The following is a 21,590-nucleotide window of genomic DNA, read 5'->3' as shown; positions in this document are numbered from 1 at the left end:
AAACAGAAACTATTTCTATTCCAGCCTCTTGACATTCAGTGCCTGTGTAAGCAGAACCTATTCCTATACCAGATTTTGATACCCAGAACCTCCCTCTATACGGGCCTCTCGATAAACGGAAACCTCTTGTATCGACAACTCTGTACTAAGTCATTCTTTCACGACTGGTATATCTCAGTAATCAACCATTCTCTTTTTAACGACCTCTCTATATTACATCACTCTCTTCAGCGATATCTCTCAACCAATTTTGCTATATCATCACCTCTGTATTCATCTACTCTCTGAACGGACATCTCTGCAAGCAACCATTCTTACTATAACGCTCTGTAATCAACCGACATTGCTATACTGTCATCTCTTTAATCAACCATTATTGCTATACCGACTTCTCTATAATTGACCACTCTCGCTAAACCGACATTTCTGGAGTCACTTAAAGCTTACATTTTCCTTTTTAACATTTTTAGAATCAACAACACAAGATAAGGAGGCCAGGACAACCGCCAGAGGTAAACAAACTTTAAAGTTGCCCTTTGACATCTCACAACACATTTTGAAGCATTAAACTTGCATATTACGAACACCTTGCATATTGCGGGCAATCTGGCGAATGTGTGACCCACTAAAATGAGCGACGTGTACACAGTGTCATGTAGAAGACACGCTCAGGTTGCTTTATGGAACCTGATATAGGTTACAGGTCGGTGTTAGTGCCTTAACATCAACAGGTACCATTATGGAACATGATCTAGGTTACAGGTCCGTGTTTGTGCCTTAACTGCAACAGGTACCTGTATGGAACCTGATATAGGTTACAGGTCGGTGTTAGTGCCTTAACAGTAACAGGTACCTTTATGGAACCTGATATAGGTTACAGGTCGGTGTTAGTGCCTTAACAGTAACAGGTACCTTTATGGAACCTGATATAGGTTACAGGTCGGTGTTAGTGCCTTAACATCAACAGGTACCATTATGGAACCTGATATAGGTTACAGGTCGGTGTTGGTGCCTTAACATGCAATAGGTTACAGGTCGGTGTTAGTGCCTTAACCAACAGGTTTATGGAACCTGATATAGGTTACAGGTCGGTGTTGGTGCCTTAACATCAACAGGTATAGGTTACAGGTCGGTTTATGCCTTAACCTGATGATATAGGTTACAGGTCGGTGTTAGTGCCTTAACATCAACAGGTACCTTTATGGAACCTGATATAGGTTACAGGTCGGTGTTAGTGCCTTAACATCAACAGGTACCTTTATGGAACCTGATATAGGTTACAGGTCGGTGTTAGTGCCTTAACTGCAACAGGTACCTTTATGGAACCTGATATAGGTTACAGGTCGGTGTTGGTGCCTTAACTGCAACAGGTACCTTTATGGAACCTGATAGGTCGGTGTTGGTGCCTTAACTGCAACAGGTACCTTTATGGAACCTGATATAGGTTAACGGTGTTAGTGCCTTAACATGTACCTTTATGGAACCTTATGGGTTACAGGTCGGTGTTAGTGCCTTAACATCAACAGGTACCTTTATGGAACCTGATATGGGTACCTTTATGGAACCTGATATAGGTTACAGGTACCTTTATGGAACCTGATATAGGTTACAGGTCGTGTTAGTGCCTTAACTGCCCCTTTATGGAACCTGATATAGGTTACAGGTCGGTGTTAGTGCCTTAACCCCTTATGAACCTGATATAGGTTACAGGTCGGTGTTAGTGCCTTAACATCAACAGGTACCTTTATGGAACCTGATATAGGTTACAGGTCGGTGTTAGTGCCTTAACTGCAACAGGTACCTTTATGGAACCTGATATAGGTTACAGGTCGGTGTTAGTGCCTTAACATCAACAGGTACCTTTATGGAACCTGATATAGGTTACAGGTCGGTGTTGGTGCCTTAACTGCAACAGGTACCTTTATGGAACCTAATATAGGTTACACGTCGGTGTTAGTGCCATAACATCAACAGGTACCTTTATGGAACCTGATATAGGTTACAGGTCGGTGTTAGTGCCTTAACAGAAGGTTGGAAGCAACAAGTGAAACAATTCTGGCTTGTACAACTTCTGTGCTACTCTCTACTGATGCTACAGGAGAACTAGATTAGCCACAGTGTCGCATATAGATCACATTTCTGTTACATGGATCTACCAGGAAGAGGCTAGACGAACTTAGCACAATCGTATTTGCAATTCATGTCATTGGGAGTTCAGTATGCCGGACAAATGTACACTCTCAGAAAGATTAAATATACATACACATTGCCAGAATCTTATACTGTCGGGTCAGGCTCACCTGACTTTAAGCATGTAGCCATGACGACGCCCGAGCGTTCACCGCCTCCTCTATGCCCACTGATCTGAATGTTTCACAGAGTTCCCCGAGACGACGTCGCTGCTGCCGACATCCGCCATAGTGGACGACAACGAGGATGAGGACGAAAGAGACGACGGTGCTGCTGACGACTCCATGGTTGACTGGGCCATCAGAGGTACCCCAACCATCGCCTAACTGTACATACACCTTATCACAAATGCATCAGGGGTACCCCAACCATCACCTTACTGTATACACACCCAAACCCAAGGTCTTGAGGGGTATCCCAGCCGTCCAGCACATACATTTTTATCCTTAACCATCAGGTGTATCCCAGTTATCATCCGTAAGATGCTTGCACCGGTACCCAAACCTGAGGCTTCAGAGGTAACCGAGCATGACGCACATGCACTTTAACCATGGGCCATCAGATGGAATATTCATAAATATGGACGGATCGACATAACTGGGGTTTTAGAATACACCACGAGGTCACTCTAAGCCTGTAGCTACTACGTGCGTCTACACCCCTCTGTTCCAGAAGGTGGCGATGAGGATGGAGACGAGGCTCTGTACGAGACAACCTCACTTCGACCTTCAACTATGCCAACCACCACCAAAGTCGTTGTCCCGACGGAGAAGATGAAGGAGATCCCGGCCCTCCTCGACATCATCCAGGAAGCTGGGGCTGGAGGTAAGTGCTACAGTGTCTGTGTGGACTGACAAGTTTAGTTCCCAGTTCACGAACAGCTGACAGCCAACCTGAAACTTGTGTTACCACCTTGTGGTGTATGTGTAGACTGACAGGTTTAGTTCCCAGTTCACGAACAGCTGACAGCCAACCTGAAACTTGTGTTACCACCTTGTGGTGTATGTGTGGACTGACAGGTTTAGTTCCCAGTTCACGAACAGCTGACAGCCAACCTGAAACTAGTGTTACCACCTTGTGGTGTATGTGTGGACTGACAGGTTTAGTTCCCAGTTCACGAACAGCTGACAGCCAACCTGAAACTTGTGCTACCACCTTGTGGTGTATGTGTAGACTGACAGGTTTAGTTCCTAGTTCACGGACAGCTGACAGCCAACCTGAAACTTGAATTGTGTATGTGGTCCAGGGCCAGTCCGGTGGAAACTGCTTAATGGGTGAATAACAACAAACACGTGTATAGTAGTATTGTGTAGTTGATCTACTGCGGACCTCACGGTGAATTAATGAACAGTGAACTTTAATACCTGCTTGTAGCCACTTTGCCAGACTTCATGGCCCGTAACATGTCAATCTGGCGTATCCTGCTGCAGCTCACTCTGGCAGTATGATTGTAGAACAACATATTCTGTGACAAGTTAGATTTGGTGTATTGGATGTAGAACGCGACACCAAAGAAGACAGTCTGGCTGTATTGAGTGTAAAACGCGACACCAAAGAAGTAAGTCTGGCTGTATTGAGTGTAGAACTTTGCACCCAACAAGAAGTGAATCTGGATCGTTTGAGCACAGACCGTCAGACCAGGCAAGTCTATCTGGCCGCTTGCAGCATGCCGTCTCTGCCGTCGGTGCTGTCACTTATGTTGCGGCGCGTCACTGTATATCACTGGTGAACGTGGCAACTTGACACGGCAGATACGGCAACCTCAACTACGACGGTGAAGTAGACCCCGTGGACGTGTTATTATCCCCGTAATTATAGTGCCGGTATGAAATCATTAAGGTGTCGAGGAGGGGAGACTATAAATGTCAGTTAGTTTCTCTTTACTCTGGCCTCCTTTGTAATTTGGCATCATTAGATACTGGAGGTCTGGGTTTCACAATGGACACGCGTAAATATTTAAAGTCACTAACACACTAAATGCCAGGAACGTTAGGGATATAACGGCAACTTCAGATACAGCGATTCAAATGTCAGTACAGCCATAGCTCACATCAACTGGCATAAACTATACGTGGGACGTCTCTCTTCATTTCGTTCCAGTAGATTTTGATGTTTAACGTTCTGTGTGACTGTCCACTCAACATGATAAGTAGTACTCCGGTTGTACCCAAGTAATAATAAGGCTGTTAGTACTACACCAGGTATAACACAACGGTGACATTACTTCACAAATTACAGCAGTCTTGCCAGAACTACATTAGTTACGATTACTTTGTCATACTACCTTGAAAAGAACACAACATCGGGGCCCTTATTCTCGAAATGTTCGTAGTTATAAGAATTCATAACTTTAATCGTAGCCAATGTTTTAGGAATGGTCTTAAGAAGTTCGTAGGGTTATGAACGTTTCGAGAATACCTAGCCAGGACTGCTGTTTCAGACGTAAGTGGTCTTTACTATGTATAGGTAGTCCATGTGATGACGTCACTTCCTTGTTAGTGACCTGTACAATGTGTTTCAGACGGTAGTCCATGTGATGACGTCACTTGCTTGTTAGTCACCTGTACGATGTGTTTCAGACGGTAGTCCATGTGATGACGTCACTTGCTTGTTAGTGACCTGTACGATGTGTTTCAGACGGTAGTCCATGTGATGACGTCACTTGCTTGTTAGTGACCTGTACAATGTGTATCAGACGGTAGTCCATGTGATGACGTCACTTGCTTGTTAGTGACCTGTACAATGTGTTTCAGACGGTAGTCCATGTGATGACGTCACTTGCTTGTTAGTGACCTGTACAATGTGTTTCAGACGGTAGTCCATGTGATGACGTCACTTGCTTGTTAGTGACCTGTACAATGTGTTTCAGACGGTAGTCCATGTGATGACGTCAATTCCTTGTTAGTGTTTTGTACAATGTGTTTCAGTCTGAAGTCCATGTGATGACGTCACTTGCTTGTTAGTGACCTGTACAATGTGTTTCAGACGGTAGTCCATGTGATGACGTCACTTGCTTGTTAGTGACCTGTACAATGTGTTTCAGACGGTAGTCCATGTGATGACGTCACTTGCTTGTTAGTGACCTGTACGATGTGTTTCAGACGGTAGTCCATGTGATGATGTCACTTGCTTGTCTGTGACCTGTACAATGTGTTTCAGACGGTAGTCCATGTGATGACGTCACCTGTCTGTACGGCGGCATCTGCAAGGCTGATGGAGACAGTGTCGCGTGCGCATGCTCCATCAACTGCACTGGTCGAGCCACGCGCCCTATCTGTGGCAGTGACGGTCAGTGGTACAGAAACAGGTGCGAGATGCAGCTACAGGCCTGTCAGAGTCAGGACAACATCACCCCAGACCACAACAAGAAGTGTAAGTGTAGGTCGGGAGTGGTGTACCGGTTGTGCCGTGGTTATGGTGGCTCTAAGGAAGGTTGTGCACGATTGTGTGAGAGAATTCAATTGTACGTCGCTTCACATTTACATCACGGCATCTCAGACTATTGTGGAAGGAAATCCTGAAGTGATGTAGCAGTCCTTACCAGCAGTGTAACTGGATGAAGTAGGATCACTGGCTTCTGTCCAAGCGTCGCATCTCTATATGTGCACAGCAAATTACGGCTCTGCAGAAGCCGGGGCCCCCGTGCCCCCAGAGTGTGAGAAGTATAGAAAGAGCTGACGAGAGTAGCCAGGATGAGGTCATCACCCAGTGCAATCTAAAGCCATATCATACTATGTAGGTCGTGTAATGCATTACGAAACGGTTTGCGGTTCGTAAGTAAATACTTTCTGAAATTATATTTTCCATTGCAGGCCAAGACTCCCAGGGTGGAGCCCCGCTATGCCCCGAGAAGAACGGTGCGTTGTTATGGATGAATCACCTACACCGTGGCATCGTAAACCAAACCAAACCAAACTATTCTGTTCATAAGACACATAATTATATTAACTGAAATATTCTTAAATAATATGGTATATAGTCTATTTATCATTGACACAGTACAAGAGACATTATTCCAAACGTTTATATACCACATTTATTTCAGCAAAAGCAATGTGGGGGAGTTGGTCGCCATGGGTAGCATCAGGTGATGTAGATATCCGCTTCCGGTCATGTGACATCGACGGGAATTCTTTGGGCAAGATGGTGTCGTGCCGGGGTCCTAGGGTCGAGGTTCGATCCTGCAACATCCGGGACCAGGGATCGTGCAGATCGTGGAATGGATCCACCAATGGGAAGTTCTCGTACAGATGTGATGGTGTTGACGTGCGAGACGTCAACAACGCAGGTGCGACCTCATGACAGAGATACCTACATGCTGGAGTACTTATACGCATGCTTAAAGCTTAGAATTACCCTAACAGTCGATATATGTGAATCGTCAGGGCTCTACCAGGCTTACATAAAGCCCCAGTATTCGAGGCGCTGCCAGTTCACACTTGCCCTCACTGGTTCCTACGCACCCTCACTGGTTCACACACACCCTCACTGGTTCACACACACCCTCACTGGTTCACACACACCCTTACTGGTTCACACACACCCTCACTGGTTCATACACACCCTCACTGGTTCACACACACCCTTACTGGTTCACACACACCCTCACTGGTTCACACACACCCTTACTGGTTCACACACACCCTCACTGGTTCACACACCCTCACTGGTTTACACACACCCTCACTGGTTCATACACACCCTCACTGGTTCACTGGTTCACACACCCCTCACTGGTTCACACACACCCTCACTGGTTCACACACCCTTACTGGTTCACACACACCCTCACTGGTTCACACACACCCTCACTGGTTCACACACACCCTCACTGGTTCACACACACCCTCACTGGTTCACACACACCCTCACTGGTTCACACACACTGGTTCACCACCCTCACTGGTTCACACACACCCTCACTGGTTCACACACACCCTTACTGGTTCACACACACCCTCACTGGTTCACACACACCCTCACTGGTTCACACACACCCTCACTGGTTCACACACACCCTCACTGGTTCACACACACCCTTACTGGTTCACACACACCCTCACTGGTTCATACACACCCTCACTGGTTCACACACATTCTCACTGGTTCACACACACCCTTACTGGTTCACACACACCCTCACTGGTTCACACACACCCTCATTGGTTCACGAACACCCTCACTGGTTCACACACACCCTCACTGGTTCACACACACCCTCACTGGTTCACACATTCCCTCGATGGTTCACACACACCCTCACTGGTTCACACACACCCTCACTGGTTCATACACACCCTCACTGGTTCACACACACCCTCACTGGTTCACACACACCCTTACTGGTTCATACACACCCTTACTGGTTCACACACACCCTCACTGGTTCACGAACACCCTCACTGGTTCACACACACCCTCACTGGTTCACACATTCCCTCGATGGTTCACACATTCCCTCGATGGTTCACACACACCCTCACTGGTTCACACACACCCTCACTGGTTCATACACACCCTCACTGGTTCATACACACCCTCGGGGCGGTGGGGTAGCCTAGTGGTTAAAACGTTCGCTCGTCACGCCGAAGACCCGGGTTCGATTCCCCACATGGGCATAATGTGTGAAGCCCATTTGTGGTGTCCCCCGCCGTGATATTGCTGGAATATTGCTAAAAACGGCGTAAAAAACATACTAACTCACTCACACACACCCACTGGTTCACACACTCGATCTGTACCACAACGTCAGCTGTGTTCTGTCTATCGTATCACCCATTGATCTTGAAGATCTTGTAACACAATGATCTTGTAACACCTACACTCGACACCGCGTCAGCTGAACTGTCCAATGAACCGACCAGCGGCGAGGCTTCAGTGTAAGTGAGCAACACACCAAAGTAAGCCTGTCTGATCTCGAAAACGAAATTAAACAAGCATTGTCACTAAGGTGACATAATCCCCCGCCGCAAATTATCAAATCAAACTTATAAAGTAATGAAAGTTTAAGTTAAATGTCAACAAAAACATGACCAGTCAACCTCTCTTGATATCTTGCTCTTTAGGTGTTCAAACACACACATATTTTCAAGAGTGACTTTGACCTTGACATGAATGTCATAGTGTATGAAATATACAAAAATAGTACGAAAGAAATTGCTTATTGAAAAACATTTAAGGGAAGTCTTGAAAGTCTGAAGAAAATCCAGTGAACCGTTCTTGAAATATCTTGCTGACAATTCAGGTTAACATGCTGAAATCGTCAAAGTGTCGCTGTGACCTTGAAACTTAAGTGAAGGTCACCAAAATCGACTGGGCCCTGCGCCTTCCCTGGATGAAGCTTGGTGTCAAATATGAAGAAACTCCAGTTAATGGTTCTTTAGGTATCTCGCTGACAAGCATAACCTGCGAGTTAATATGCTGAAATCTTCAAAGTGTCGCCATGACCTTGAAAATTATGTGAAGGTCACCAAAATCGACTGGGCCCTGCGCCTTCCCTAGATAAAGCTTCGTATTGAATATGAAGAAAATCCAGTTAACGGTTCTTGAGATAGCTTAACATGCAGGTAAAACGTGAAAGTCCCCTTGTGACCTTGAAATGAAGGTCAAGGTCACCAAACCTGACTTGGACCTTTCTTATACTGTGATGAACCTAGTTACCAAATATGAAAAGAATCTAGAGAACTGTTCTTAAGATATTCCAATTCGTATGTACGGACGTACGTACGTACGTACGGACGGACAGACGGAGCCTACTACTATATCCCCCGCTTCGCGCTAAACGCGCGGCGGGGGATAACAAAACCTTCCTGAAAGTAGAACGTTTAGAAGTTCCTATATATTGTTTCTGTGAGTTGTTATGTCTACTCTGAAAATGCTATGAATGTATGAATGTCCTAGACACAAACGTGATAACGACACATTACATATGCAGACAACATATTACACACCTCTCTTACAGACACATCTATAACAAAGATATGAGTAATAAGGTTAGTGAAGTAAGGACGGTAATAAGGTTAGTGAGTTGTGAAGCACCAAATTGGACCCGAACACCCGACACGCTCCTACAACGCATCGATGGGTCAGAGACTCCAATGAGAATGAATTTTTTGTCAGTTTTTTAATTGTATTATGTGACGCAACATCTGACAGGCAGGGTAGGTATGTTGGGGAGAGAATGTTATTGGTCACCACGCCGGTGTAATCTAGTTATAGCTGTTTCAAATGTGATGTTTATCAAGGAAATCTGTGTTGCTGGCACCGTCATTGACCACGAGAACAACACTTCATTTACAAATATAACACTCCGAATTGTAGTTTGAGACGTATTTTTCATATTCAGTTGAATTCATACTTGATTCGTTCATTGCAGAGATGACGTTTGGCCCAGCAGCGAATGGAGGTAAGACAACTACCACGACCAACACTACCACTAGCAATAATAATTCTAATAATAAACACCATCGTTGTCGTCATCGGGATCGCAGTTATATATTTGTCAGTACGTTTGTCCATATCTATTGGTTTGGCCTGAATGTTTATGCACAATGCGAAAAGAACCTCATTATTATCTTGCTGTACCTCCAGGAGACTTCTGCCGCTACTCCCTATACGACCTGAAGCGGAGGAAGATTGTGTTCTCCAGCTTCAACCTTTCCCAGGTCGTGTCCAAGGGCCATCTCAGACGATGGTGCTCCAAACAGGAAGCCTTCTTGGTATCCCACACTCCTCTGCATGTCTGCAAGCGCCACCTACAGGACATCTGCAAGTCATCACGGAAGTGCAAGGGCTCCAAGCTGGCCCGACGACAGAGGAACCTCGGCGACTACACCCACAGCTGCTGGAAGGACTTCATCCTCGGCAACAGAATACCCTCCGGTATATCTGACATCCACTCCACCTTCTCCTTCCTGTGTCAGAGATTCGCCCCCGACAGCAAGTGGGGGAAGGTATTCGGACACAAGACGGCATACTACGGTACTATCTACGACACCGCCCGCCGTATCCCCGTTGTGTCCTTGGCCAAGGTCACGCAGCTTGGTGAAGACACCTGGCCAAAGACCGACTTTATGATTGAGAGAGGTAGGTGACATGGAAGAGACGAGATCAGGACTGATGTGGAAAGAATTTTGAGGTGATGTTCTTCAGTGTTTTACAGACAAATGTGTTTGGTTCATCTATGTATTGGAATCTGAGTAGTCTCGTGTTTAGAGCGTTCAGTAGTCCAGTTATATTCTCAACTCCATGGATTCTTGGGTTCAATATTGTCCCTTTCTCATGTTGCACAACATAATATTGTGTGAATCTTGCAAAACGGCGTAATATCCTTATTACTGGCATTGTGTGAACGGGTAGAAGTGGGAGTGTGGTGGAGGGCTAACTGTGACAGTGAGTGTAGAGGAGGTTAACTGTGACCGTGTGAGTGTAGAGGAGGGTTAACTGTGACAGTGACTGTGAGTGTAGAGGAGGGTTAACTGTGACAGTGAGTGTGGTGGAGGGTTAACTGTGACTGAGTGTAGAGGAGGGTTAACTGTGACAGTGAGTGTAGAGGAGGGTTAACTGTGACAGTGAGTGTAGAGGAGGGTTAACTGTGACAGTGTGAGTGTAGAGGAGGGTTAACTGTGACAGTGAGTGTAGAGGGAGGGTTAACTGTGACAGTGTGAGTGTAGAGGAGGGTTAACTGTGACAGTGTGTGTGAGGGGTTAACTGTGAGGAGGGGAGGGTTAACTGTGACAGTGAGTGTAGAGGAGGGTTAACTGTGACAGTGTGAGTGTAGAGGAGGGTTAACTGTGACAGTGAGTGTAGAGGAGGGTTAACTGTGACAGTGAGTGTAGAGGAGGGTTAACTGTGACAGTGAGTGTAGAGGAGGTGACAGTTAACTGTGACAGTGAGTGTGAGAGTGTAGGGAGGGTTAACTGTGACAGTGAGTGTAGAGAGGGTTAACTGTGACAGTGAGTGTAAAGTAGGGTTAACTTTGACAGTGAGTGTAGAGAGGGGTTAACTGTGACAGTGAGTGTAAAGGAGGGTTAACATTGACAGTGTGAGTGTAGAGGAGTGTGGTGGAGGGTTAACTGTGACAGTGAGTGTAGAGGAGGGTTAACTGTGACAGTGAGTGTAGAGGGGGGTTAACTGTGACAGTGAGTGTGGTGGTGGGTTAACTGTGACAGTGAGTGTAGAGAGGGGGTTAACTGTGACAGTGAGTGTAAAGGAGGGTTAACTGTGACAGTGAGTGTAGAGGGGGTTAACTGTGACAGTGAGTGTAAAGTAGGGTTAACTTTGACAGTGAGTGTAGAGGTGGGTTAACTTTGACAGTGAGTGTAGAGGTGGGTTAACTGTGACAGTGAGTGTAGAGAGGGTTAACTGTGACAGTGAGTGTGGTGGAGGGTTAACTGTGAGAGTGAGTGTAGAGAGGGTAACTGTGACAGTGAGTGTAGTGGAGGGTTAACTGTGAGGACAGTGAGTGTAGTTAACTGTGACAGTGACAGTGAGTGTAGAGGAGGGTTAAGCTGTGACAGTGAGTGTAGAGGAGGGTTAACTGTGACAGTGAGGAGTGTAGAGGTGGGTTAACTGTGAGGAGTTAACTGATGACAGTGTAGAGGCGTGTGTGACAGTCAGTGTAGAGGAGGGTTAACTGTGACAGTGTAGAGGTTGGTTAACTGTGACAGTGAGTGTGGTGGAGGTTAATCCAGAACTGTGACGGTAGTGAGTGTGTAGAGGAGGGTTAACTGTGACAGTGAGTCTAAGGGAGGGTTAACATTGACAGTGTGAGTGTAGAGGAGGGTTTACTGTGACAGTGAGAGTGCAGAGGAGGGTTAACTGTGATAGTGAGTGTGGTGGAGGGTTAACTGTGAGAGAGTGTGAGTGTAGAGGAGGGTTAACTGTGACAGTGAGTGTGGTGGAGGGTTAACTGTGACAGTGTGAGTGCAGAGGAGGGTTAACTGTGATAGTGAGTGTGGTGGAGGGTTAACTGTGACAGTGTGAGTGTAGAGGAGGGTCAACTGTGACAGTGAGTGTGATAGAGGGTTAACTGTGACAGTGAGTGTGGTGGAGGGTTAACTGTGACAGTGAGTGTAGAGGAGGGTCAACTGTGACAGTGAGTGTAGAGGAGGGTTAACTGTGACAGTGTGAGTGTGTGTAGAGGAGGGTTAACTGTGACAGTGAGTGTGAAGGAGGGTTAACTGTGACAGTGAGTGTGTAGAGGAGGGTTAACTGTGACAGTGAGTGTAGAGGAGGGTTAACTGTGACAGTGTGAGTGTAGAGGAGGGTTAACTGTGACAGTGTGAGTGTAGAGGAGGGTTAACTGTGACAGTGAGTGTGTGTGGAGGGTTAACTGTGACAGTGAGTGTGGTGGAGGGTTAACTGTGACAGTGAGTGTAGAGGGTTAACTGTGACAGTGAGTGTGGTGAAGGGTTAACTGTGACAGTGAGTGTAGAGGGGGGTTAACTGTGACAGTGAGTGTGAGTGTAGGGGTTAACTTAACTGTGACAGTGAGTGTAGAGGGGAGGTTAACTGTGACAGTGAGTATAGAGGAGGGTTAACTGTGACAGTGAGTGTGTGGAGGGTTAACTGTGACAGTGTGACTGTGACACTGTGAGTGAGTGTAGAGGAGGGTTAACTGTGACAGTGAGTGTGGTGGAGGGTTAACTGTGATAGTGTGAGTGTAGAAACTGTGACGGTTAACTAGAGGGGTTAACTGACAGTGAGTGTAAAGGTAGGTTAACTGTGACAGTGAGTGTAGAGGGGGTTAACTGTGACAGTCAGGGTTAACTGTGACAGTATGAGTGTAGAGGTGAAGTGGAGGGTTAACTGTGACAGTGAGTGTGGTGGAGGGTTAACTGTGACAGTGAGTGTAGAGGAGGGTTAACTGTGACAGTGAGTGTAGAGGAGGGTTAACTGTGACAGTGTGAGTGTAGAGGAGGGTTAACTGTGACAGTGAGTGTAGAGGAGGGTTAACTGTGAGGAGTGGTTAGAGGAGGTGTAAAAGTAGGGTTAACGACGGTATGAGGTGTTGGAGGGTTAACTGTGAGTGTGAGTGTAGAGGAGGTTAACTGTGATAGTGAGTGTGGTGGAGGATTAACTGTGACAGTGTGAGTGTAGAGGAGGGTGAACTGTGATGTGGTGGAGGGTTAACTGTGAGGTGAGGTGTGGTGGAGGGTTAACTGTGAGAGTGTGAGTCTAGAGAGGAGGGTCAACTGTGACAGTGAGTGTGGAGGGTTAACTGAGTGAGTGTAAGGGAGGGTTAACTGTGACAGTGTGAGTGCTAGAGGAGGGTTAACTGTGACAGGAAGGGTGTAGAGTGTTAACTGTGAGGGTTAACTTTGACAGTGTGAGTGTAGAGGTGGGTTAACTGTGACAGTGAGTGTGGTGGAGGGTTAACTGTGACAGTGAGTGTAGAGGAGGGTCAACTGTGATAGTGAGTGTGGTGGAGGGTTAACTGTGACAGTGTGAGTGTAGAGGAGGGTCAACTGTGACAGTGAATGTGGTGGAGGGTCAACTGTGACAGTGAGTGTGATGGAGGGTTAACTTTGATAGTGAGTGTAGAGGGGGGTTAACTGTGATAGTGAGTGTAGAGGAGGGTTAACTTTGACAGTGTGACTGTAGAGGAGGGTTAACTGTGACAGTGTGAGTGTAGAGGAGGGTTAACTGTGATAGTGAGTGTGGTGGAGGGTTAACTGTGACGGTGAGTGTAGAGGAGGGTTAACTGTGACAGTGAGTGTAGAGGAGGGTTAACTGTGACAGTGTGTGTAGAGGGGGTTAACTGTGACAGTGAGTGTAGAGGAGGGTTAACTGTGACAGTGAGTGTACAGGAGGGTTAACTGTGACAGTATGAGTGTAGAGGAGGGTTAACTGTGACTGTGTGAGTGTCGAGGAGGGTTAACTGTGACTGTGTGAGGGTAACTTTGAGTGTCGAACATTGAATATTTCAAGAATGACAGCCGTGAGGTGAATATTATACATTGGGGAAACAATATGTATTACGATCGTTAAAGTCTTGTAATGAAACACCTTTGATTTCTAACGTATGGAATTTTTCAATACAGAGAAATATGGCTCTGGCCCTGTGTTAATTTGGTTCGATAATACAAGAATCATTGTCTGAGACAAGGAGACTAAGAGCAACGACCGTCGATGACATCTGGTTAAGCTGTAAAACCGGCGTGATTGGTACAAACTAGCACATGTACTTGTGTCCTAGTTTACACAGTTTGTACAGACAAACATGCCCTCACGCTGATAACGTGATTTAAATTAATCAAACAGGAAACAAATATCAATCAAAATCTACAATAAATGTCAATTGGAAGCTGGCGTATATTAAATCTGTCTACAAATTGCCAATTATTAAATGCCCGATGTGTCCCTGACAGACTGAAATGCTGAACGTCTTGTGAGGTAGCCATGTTGTCTAGTATGTGTCCGAGGTATGTCTCCCGTGTACTGTATGTCTACCACACTATTCTATAACACCATCCCATAATGTCATTATGGAATAACGCCCAGCCCTGTGTCTGAGGTGTTAGTAGCTCCTGACCGAGGTGTCATTTCATGCCAGTATCTGCCCTCCTCTTCTCCACCGGAGTTGTATCAACCACATTATACCTTAGGACATTCGCAGATTTATATGTATTTGTTCTCTGATTGTTTGACCAAGGATGGAATGGAATGGTGTCAAAGATGTCTCGTTAAGTTGATTTAATCCTGAGACACGAATTTTCTACATTGCTAAAAATTATGAAAGCTTCAGTTGTAGTGGTTACAAGAATACGATTGTTTCAATTCCTGAGGAACACGGTTGATTTAGTTCCCATGGCAGCAAGACCGTGATTATGTCAGTTACCATGGCAACACAACATGATTGTTTAACATGATCGAACTAAATTCGAAATATCATTTAGACAATGCTAATTGCCGGTGGTGACTGAGCAAGTATATATATAAATATTTTGGCTTGTAGTATTAGAAAAATCTCGAGAAGTCCGTGGCCAGATTAGAAGAAAACCACATATTTTCTGGCATATTGAATCCGGTCTTCAGTGGACACTCGCTACAATCACAACGTACATTTGTGTGAATAGGTATTTATGGCTGCAATTGTTGTCTTTGTTGTCCACGGCGCTGCGAATGCCCTGTAATCAAGCCCTGGTTTGTCCCTGATTGTTGAAGGCAGTGTCAGCAGAGAGGCTGAAGGCAAAGCTTCTGCCTGTCTCTGACTGTTGTGCAGACAATTGCTCACATCTACCCACCTCGACAGTCCACGCCACGTTACTCAATCACTGCCAGTGCAAATTTATTTCTGCTATCGGCCAGTCTGGGCTGTCCAATTACTGGACAATCACATCCAGGTTCCCCGTCCCAAGAGCTACGCTCCTAGATATAAACCGTTATGTCTGTCCGGATGCGGACAGTCTACTTGGGTAAAGTGATGAATTGTGAGAGGAACTGCAAAATGATGACAATTGGATCGTGGTAGATCACCCAATTGATAATAGATGGCGCCTGAAGATGCCATCCGACAGCTGAGAGATGGGGAGACAGTGGGCTGGCAGTCTCGGGCATAAGACTCTGAAAACTGGACACAGTGGAATACAGAGAATATATATTACAGCGTTATTGAAACCTTGCCTTGTAAACTTGCAGATTTGGGAGAACGAGAAACTTACCAATATCCATGTGAATTATTGATTAGACGCAGTCTTAAATTGGCATCAGTAAAACCCCCTGTCAGTAAATGTGCGTGTGTGTGTATGAGTGTTGGGGAGGGGGTGCGTGCTACAGTGTGTGTGTGTGTGTGTGCGTGCGTGAGTGCGTGCGTGTGTGTTTAACTGTATCTCTCTTCGTGAATTGGTTAAGAGCTCAAGGTAATCCAACATTTCGTATTTAGGTCCTATTAGTTTCGTATTTAGTACTCATACCATAATCATGTTTCTTTGTCAGCATATCACAGTTTCACACATCTTCCTAAGATAATACTTAAAACAGTGTATTGTAAATGACGTATATTGTTCATGCCCACCTAGATGATATGTTGGTGTCTGTTCCAGGTCTAATTGATGAGCCAATGACGTTCAGCTGGCTGCTCAAGAGGGAGCGCGGTTTGGCCACGATGTCAGACTCCCTGAAATGTAACACGGACTGGGACTGTGACCTCGGCATGAAACAGGCGCTCCCCGTCGACTACGACATGTCCGGTTACCGAATCGCGCATCTTATGTGGCCAGAGCTCGTCGGAGCTGACGTAGACGCCAAACTTTCGACCTTCACCTTGACCAACGCTGCTCCAATGCATCCATCACTGTACTCGGCCTGGCGCCATGCTGTCGCGGAGATAAGGTCTTACGCCATCAACCACTGCAAGATTCCCGTCGACGTGGACCCGACGACAGGCCCGTCGCGACCAGAGATGTATATAGCTTCCGGCGCTGTGCCTTCCAAGGACCCTGAGATCACTATTGGCAATGATGTCCACGTACCCGATCTTTTCTGGTCAGCAGTCTGCTGTTTCAGGGACGACAAAGTCCAGTCTTTCTCCGTTTACGCCCGCAACATCGGCGACGACCCCGTCATTGTGGCTCCGGTGCTGCGACTGGAGTCCATCCTTCAAGACATGTACAAGGTCAGGAAGCGGGACGTCAACCTGCGTATCTTCCCTGCAGGGGAGGGGTCGTGTGCAGAGCTCAGGAATGACGTGTCACGGTCTATCAACTTGTAGATGTGACGGACTATTTGTTAAAATCAAACTTATCATCGGTCAAATTATGGATCATTAAGATGTTATACATCTTCCGGTTTAGAAGTAGCCCGAAGATCATATACAGTACTCTTTGTGTTGGATGTAAACCTTGTGAAACACGAGGAACAGATGCGGATGTTGATGTTGTGAAGGAATGTTCATCTGAAGAATATAACTGCTTGCCACAAGATAACCGATTAGTTTACTCATTAGGAATCGTATCATGGGAATTATACCGCCGCTTCAGTCGGCTGCTGCGTTGTGCTGATGATGAGGAATCATCTGAATGAATTTGTGAGGCACTGGACTGGTCCTCCGTGCAGCGACCAGTGCCCCTGTAGTCGTAGCTTTTGATGTCGTAATCGTAATCATATGTCATGTGACCCACTGGTCAATCCGGGAGTAGCAGAGGAGACAGAATACCGTGTGGGTTGTCTCCCTTGTGGTGGATTGCGGTAATTCACAATGGATGTCTCTCTTTTACGTTCCAATGTTTCTGTGATCGGCTTTAGTCCATGGATGTTAGATGCTGAATATTTGTGTCTTGATATTACCCGGCAATCCCAGTACGTGACCCATCAACCAGACAGGTGGCACCGCGCTGACGTGGCGTGTCTCGTTTCTTGACCAGTTGCCGCCATGTCACAGAGACAGGTAACGCCAAGGCGTACAACCGGCGCAGTTATTACGTCATAGTAGTGATCACGTGATGATGGTGTCACGCAACCTTGGTGTTAAAGACATAGTGACAATCACCCACAAAGCTCTTGGCAAGGTCTGTCAGCGACAGAATCTATCACTCACAAAACAAGAGACTGAATCTGTCAAGGCAAGATACAGGGTCCATGTACAATTATTTACTTATTCATATCAGTTGTATTGGAAGTCTGGTTCGTTGATACATATTTGACAGCTTCATATACATATATATCCCCATCGTTCTGTATATTGATATGTGTTACATGCTGCTAGTCCTCTCTCTGTGTTAAGTGTGTCATATGTACAGATATCAGTAGACTTGTGTACTCTCCTCATTCCAACGAGACAACTCACCGTCATTAAATGAAATTGATATTTTTAAATTTAGCGCTCAGCACGTCAAGGATTTATTTGTTGCGTGTTTGCATTGCACTATTTCTACAGCTACGTGACTGATGGTGGTTTCAGAAAGGATGCCAGGTTGCCAGAAGGATCTAGGCGCGAATGTCCGAAGGATCTAGGCGCGAATGTCCGAAGGATCTAGGTGACGTCAGAAAGATCTAGTCATGTCGGAGTGATCTCGTCCATCTCAGAGAATACTAAGCGCTGTTAGGATGATTTGATGAAAGGCTAACTATACGTGATGTGGAGTCTGGGGTGTTTCAAGGTGCGGGGAGTCATTGGAAGTCAGGAAGACCAGCGTTTTATGTGAATCTAGGGATGTTTACAGATTTTGGGGGCGTCTGAAGGAACTGGGTATGAAATCCAGGCGCGTTTGAATATTCAAGGAAGGGTTTAGGACTGGCCTACTGGTTGTCGGGTCTAGGGGGTGTCTGGAGGATATGGGGGTTGTTGGGACGGAATTGGAACCGTCGGGTTGGTCAAGTCTGATGTGACAAGGGCCTGAGAGATGTAAAACGTACAGTGATGGTGAAAGTACAAGTCGAGGATGTCTTGAGGCAGTAGATATAACCAAAAGCTGTAAGCATACAAACGCATCGTTGAACACGTTTTATATCCAGAAACTTTCGGTTTTGTGCAGTTTTAGTGAGCTACAGAGCACAAGTTCTGCTACCATCGCATACAAATTAATCCAATGTTTCCTGATCAAAACATGATACTGCACCGTCAAAATAACTGCCTGTCAGTCTACTTGCGAGGTTGGAGTGTATGCGTGCGCAGTGCGAGAGAGCGCCATCTGCATGTAGATCTGTAGCGCGTACATACACCTGCACTGTTGACTATTGTACTAGTAGAGATTGACATACGACTTCTAGAAGTAGACACTAGTTTGTTTTATACCAAGGTAGTTCCCCTCGTGTTTCTATTTAGATCTGTGATACAACAAACATTGGTTATTATGTTACAAAATGCACACTGTTGCTTATTATTCCTATTGTTGCAATAAAGTATATTTCTTTTCAGCTGGTAGTCTGGGTTGTCTCTGGTTGCCTCCGCTAAATGAAGTACACTTCCCCATTACATAAATATTGTTTGTACTGAAGGTGTGACCTTTAGGGCTCTGTTCTTGTACTGAAGGTTTGACCTTCAGGGCTCTGTTCTTGTACTGAAGGTTTGACCTTCAGGGCTCTGTTCTTGTACTGAAGGTTTGGCCTTCAGGGCTCTGTTCTTGTACTGAAGGTTTGGCCTTCAGGGCTCTGTTCTTGTACTGAAGGTTTGGCCTTCAGGGCTCTGTTCTTGTCCTGAAGGTTTGACCTTCAGGGCTCTGTTCCTGTACTGAAGGTTTGAGCTTCAGGGCTCTGTTCTTGTACTGAAGGTTTGACCTTCAGGGCTCTGTTCTTGTACTGAAGGTTTGACCTTCAGGGCTCTGTTCTTGTACTGAAGGTGCGACCTTCAGGGCTCTGTTCTTGTACTGAAGGTGCGACTTGCAGGGCTCCATTCTTGTATGACATTGTATCATTAACACCATCCCTCTGAAATTTGTGGCTAAGACATATAATGGCCTGTAAAAACCCTGATACCACAATCTGCGAGTATTACAGGCCATTTCATGAGACCATGACATCATACTAACTGAAAATAGTGTCAAACAAAATCAGTACTTGGGAGGCTACGATTTCAAATTTTTCAGCTGCCTCCTCCTGGACTATTTAGGAAAGGAGCAATCATATGACTGGGCCCGATTTTTTAGTGCTCCCCTTATTCAGATCTGCTTTTCTGTGCACCTGAATCGGGGTTTCTGCTGGAATTGCGGTATATAGTAGTATATGAATTGATTTTCCAAGAAGTTGAACTTCAACTGCAGGAATATCGAAGATACCTAATACCTAATTCCCTTGCGCCAGGTAGAAATAAAAGAGACAAGTGAAAACTTGTTTCACACTGATATCTATACCTTTAGATTTAGAATATCAAATACTTACAAGACTGTATGACACAAGTGATGGGTTGAACATTCAAATTGTCAACCTCCTCTCCATGCCGAGCAATCTTCAATCAGCTTTAGCCATTTGCGTCAACAAGGAAAACACTTCTTTGACTTGATCCATATATTTCTGTGCTTCTTCACATCTGTTATCACTATTTCTTTGTGATCTATAAGCACATTCGTATTAATTAATCTCTTCCGTGGGATAGTCAAGGTTGGTTATTCTTTGGAGTTGCCTTTCATATATTGCAATAAATATTTAGAACGTTTAACATGTTTGTAATGAAGATATGAGCTTCAAGGCTCCACGTCTGTTATGAAGGTTCATGACCTTCATGGCTCCACGTCTGTAATGAAGGTGTGACCTTCAGGGCTCCACGTCTGTAATGAAGGTGTGACCTTCAGGCTCCACGTCTGTTATGAAGGTGTGACCTTCAGGGCTCCACGTCTGTAATGAAGGTGTGACCTTCCGGCTCCACGTCTGTTATGGTGTGACCTTCAGGGCTCCACATCTGTAATGAAGGTGTGACCTTCACTGCTCCACGTCTGTAATGAAGGTGCGATCTTTAGGGCTCCACACATGTTATGAAGGTGTGACCTCTAGGGCTCCACATATGTAATGAAGATGTGCCCTTTAGGGCTCCACATCTGTAATGAAGGTGTGACCTTCACTGCTCCACGTCTGTAATGAAGGTGCGATCTTTAGGGCTCCATATCTGTAATGAAGGTGTGACCTTTAGGGCTCCATGTATGTAATGAAGGTGTGACCCTCAGGGCTCTACGTATGTAATGAAGGTGTGACCTTCAGGGCTCAACGTCTGTTATGAAAGTGTGACCTTCCGGCTCCACGTCTGTAATGAAGGTGTGACCTTCAGGGCTCCACGTCTGTAATGAAGGTGTGACCTTCCGGCTCCACGTCTGTTATGAAGGTGTGACCTTTAGGGCTCCACATCTGTAATGAAGGTGTGACCGACCTTCAGGGCTCCACGTATGTAATGAAGGTGTGACCTTCAGGGCTCCACGTCTGTTATGAAGGTGTGACCTTCCGGCTCCACGTCTGTAATGAAGGTGTGACCTTCCGGCTCCATGTCTGTTATGAAGGTGTGACCTTTAGGGCTCCACGTATGTAATGAAGGTGTGACCTTCAGGGCTCCACATCTGTTATGAAGGTGTGACCTTTAGGGCTCCACGTATGTAATGAAGGTGTGACCTTCAGGGCTCCACGTCTGTTATGAAGGTGTGACCTTCCGGCTCCACGTCTGTAATGAAGGTGTGACCTTCCGGCTCCATGTCTGTTATGAAGGTGTGACCTTCACTGCTCCACATCTGTAATGAAGGTGTGACCTTCAGGGCTCCATGTATGTAATGAAGGTGTGACCTTCAGGGCTCCACGTATGTAATGAAGGTGTGACCTTCAGGGCTCCACGTCTGTAATGAAGGTGTGACCTTTACTGCTCCACATCTGTAATGAAGGTGTGACCTTCAGGGCTCCACGTCTGTAATGAAGGTGTGACCTTCCGGCTCCACGTCTGTTATGAAGGTGTGACCTTCAGGGCTCCACATCTGTAATGAAGGTGT

At 45.9% G+C, this 21,590-nt stretch overlaps 1 protein-coding gene across 2 annotated transcripts in view; it reads left to right on the top strand.

Moving 5' to 3' along the window:
• The window catches only part of LOC124267671, a 77,689-nt gene extending 58,642 nt beyond the window's left edge, over positions 1–19,047 (top strand). Inside the window, exons 5-13 of one of the 2 annotated variants that reach the window (XM_046702642.1) lie at positions 471–512; positions 2,380–2,496; positions 2,866–3,015; positions 5,350–5,562; positions 6,003–6,047; positions 6,236–6,478; positions 9,566–9,595; positions 9,781–10,275; positions 16,236–19,047. In XM_046702642.1, coding sequence (XP_046558598.1) covers positions 471–512; positions 2,380–2,496; positions 2,866–3,015; positions 5,350–5,562; positions 6,003–6,047; positions 6,236–6,478; positions 9,566–9,595; positions 9,781–10,275; positions 16,236–16,903 — 2,003 coding nt within the window. In that variant the 3' untranslated portion in view covers positions 16,904–19,047. Of the gene's footprint in view, positions 1–470; positions 513–2,379; positions 2,497–2,862; positions 3,016–5,349; positions 5,563–6,002; positions 6,048–6,235; positions 6,479–9,565; positions 9,596–9,780; positions 10,276–16,235 lie in introns of both variants that reach the window. The other variant, XM_046702641.1, reaches the window with a different exon arrangement.
• Positions 19,048–21,590: the final 2,543 nt, after the last annotated feature.

The sequence above is a fragment of the Haliotis rubra genome, unplaced genomic scaffold (genome assembly GCF_003918875.1).
Source record: "Haliotis rubra isolate DU_JTF1 unplaced genomic scaffold, ASM391887v1 Scf133, whole genome shotgun sequence".
Lineage (NCBI taxonomy): Eukaryota > Metazoa > Mollusca > Gastropoda > Lepetellida > Haliotidae > Haliotis > Haliotis rubra.
This window is presented reverse-complemented; position numbering and strand designations above follow the sequence as displayed.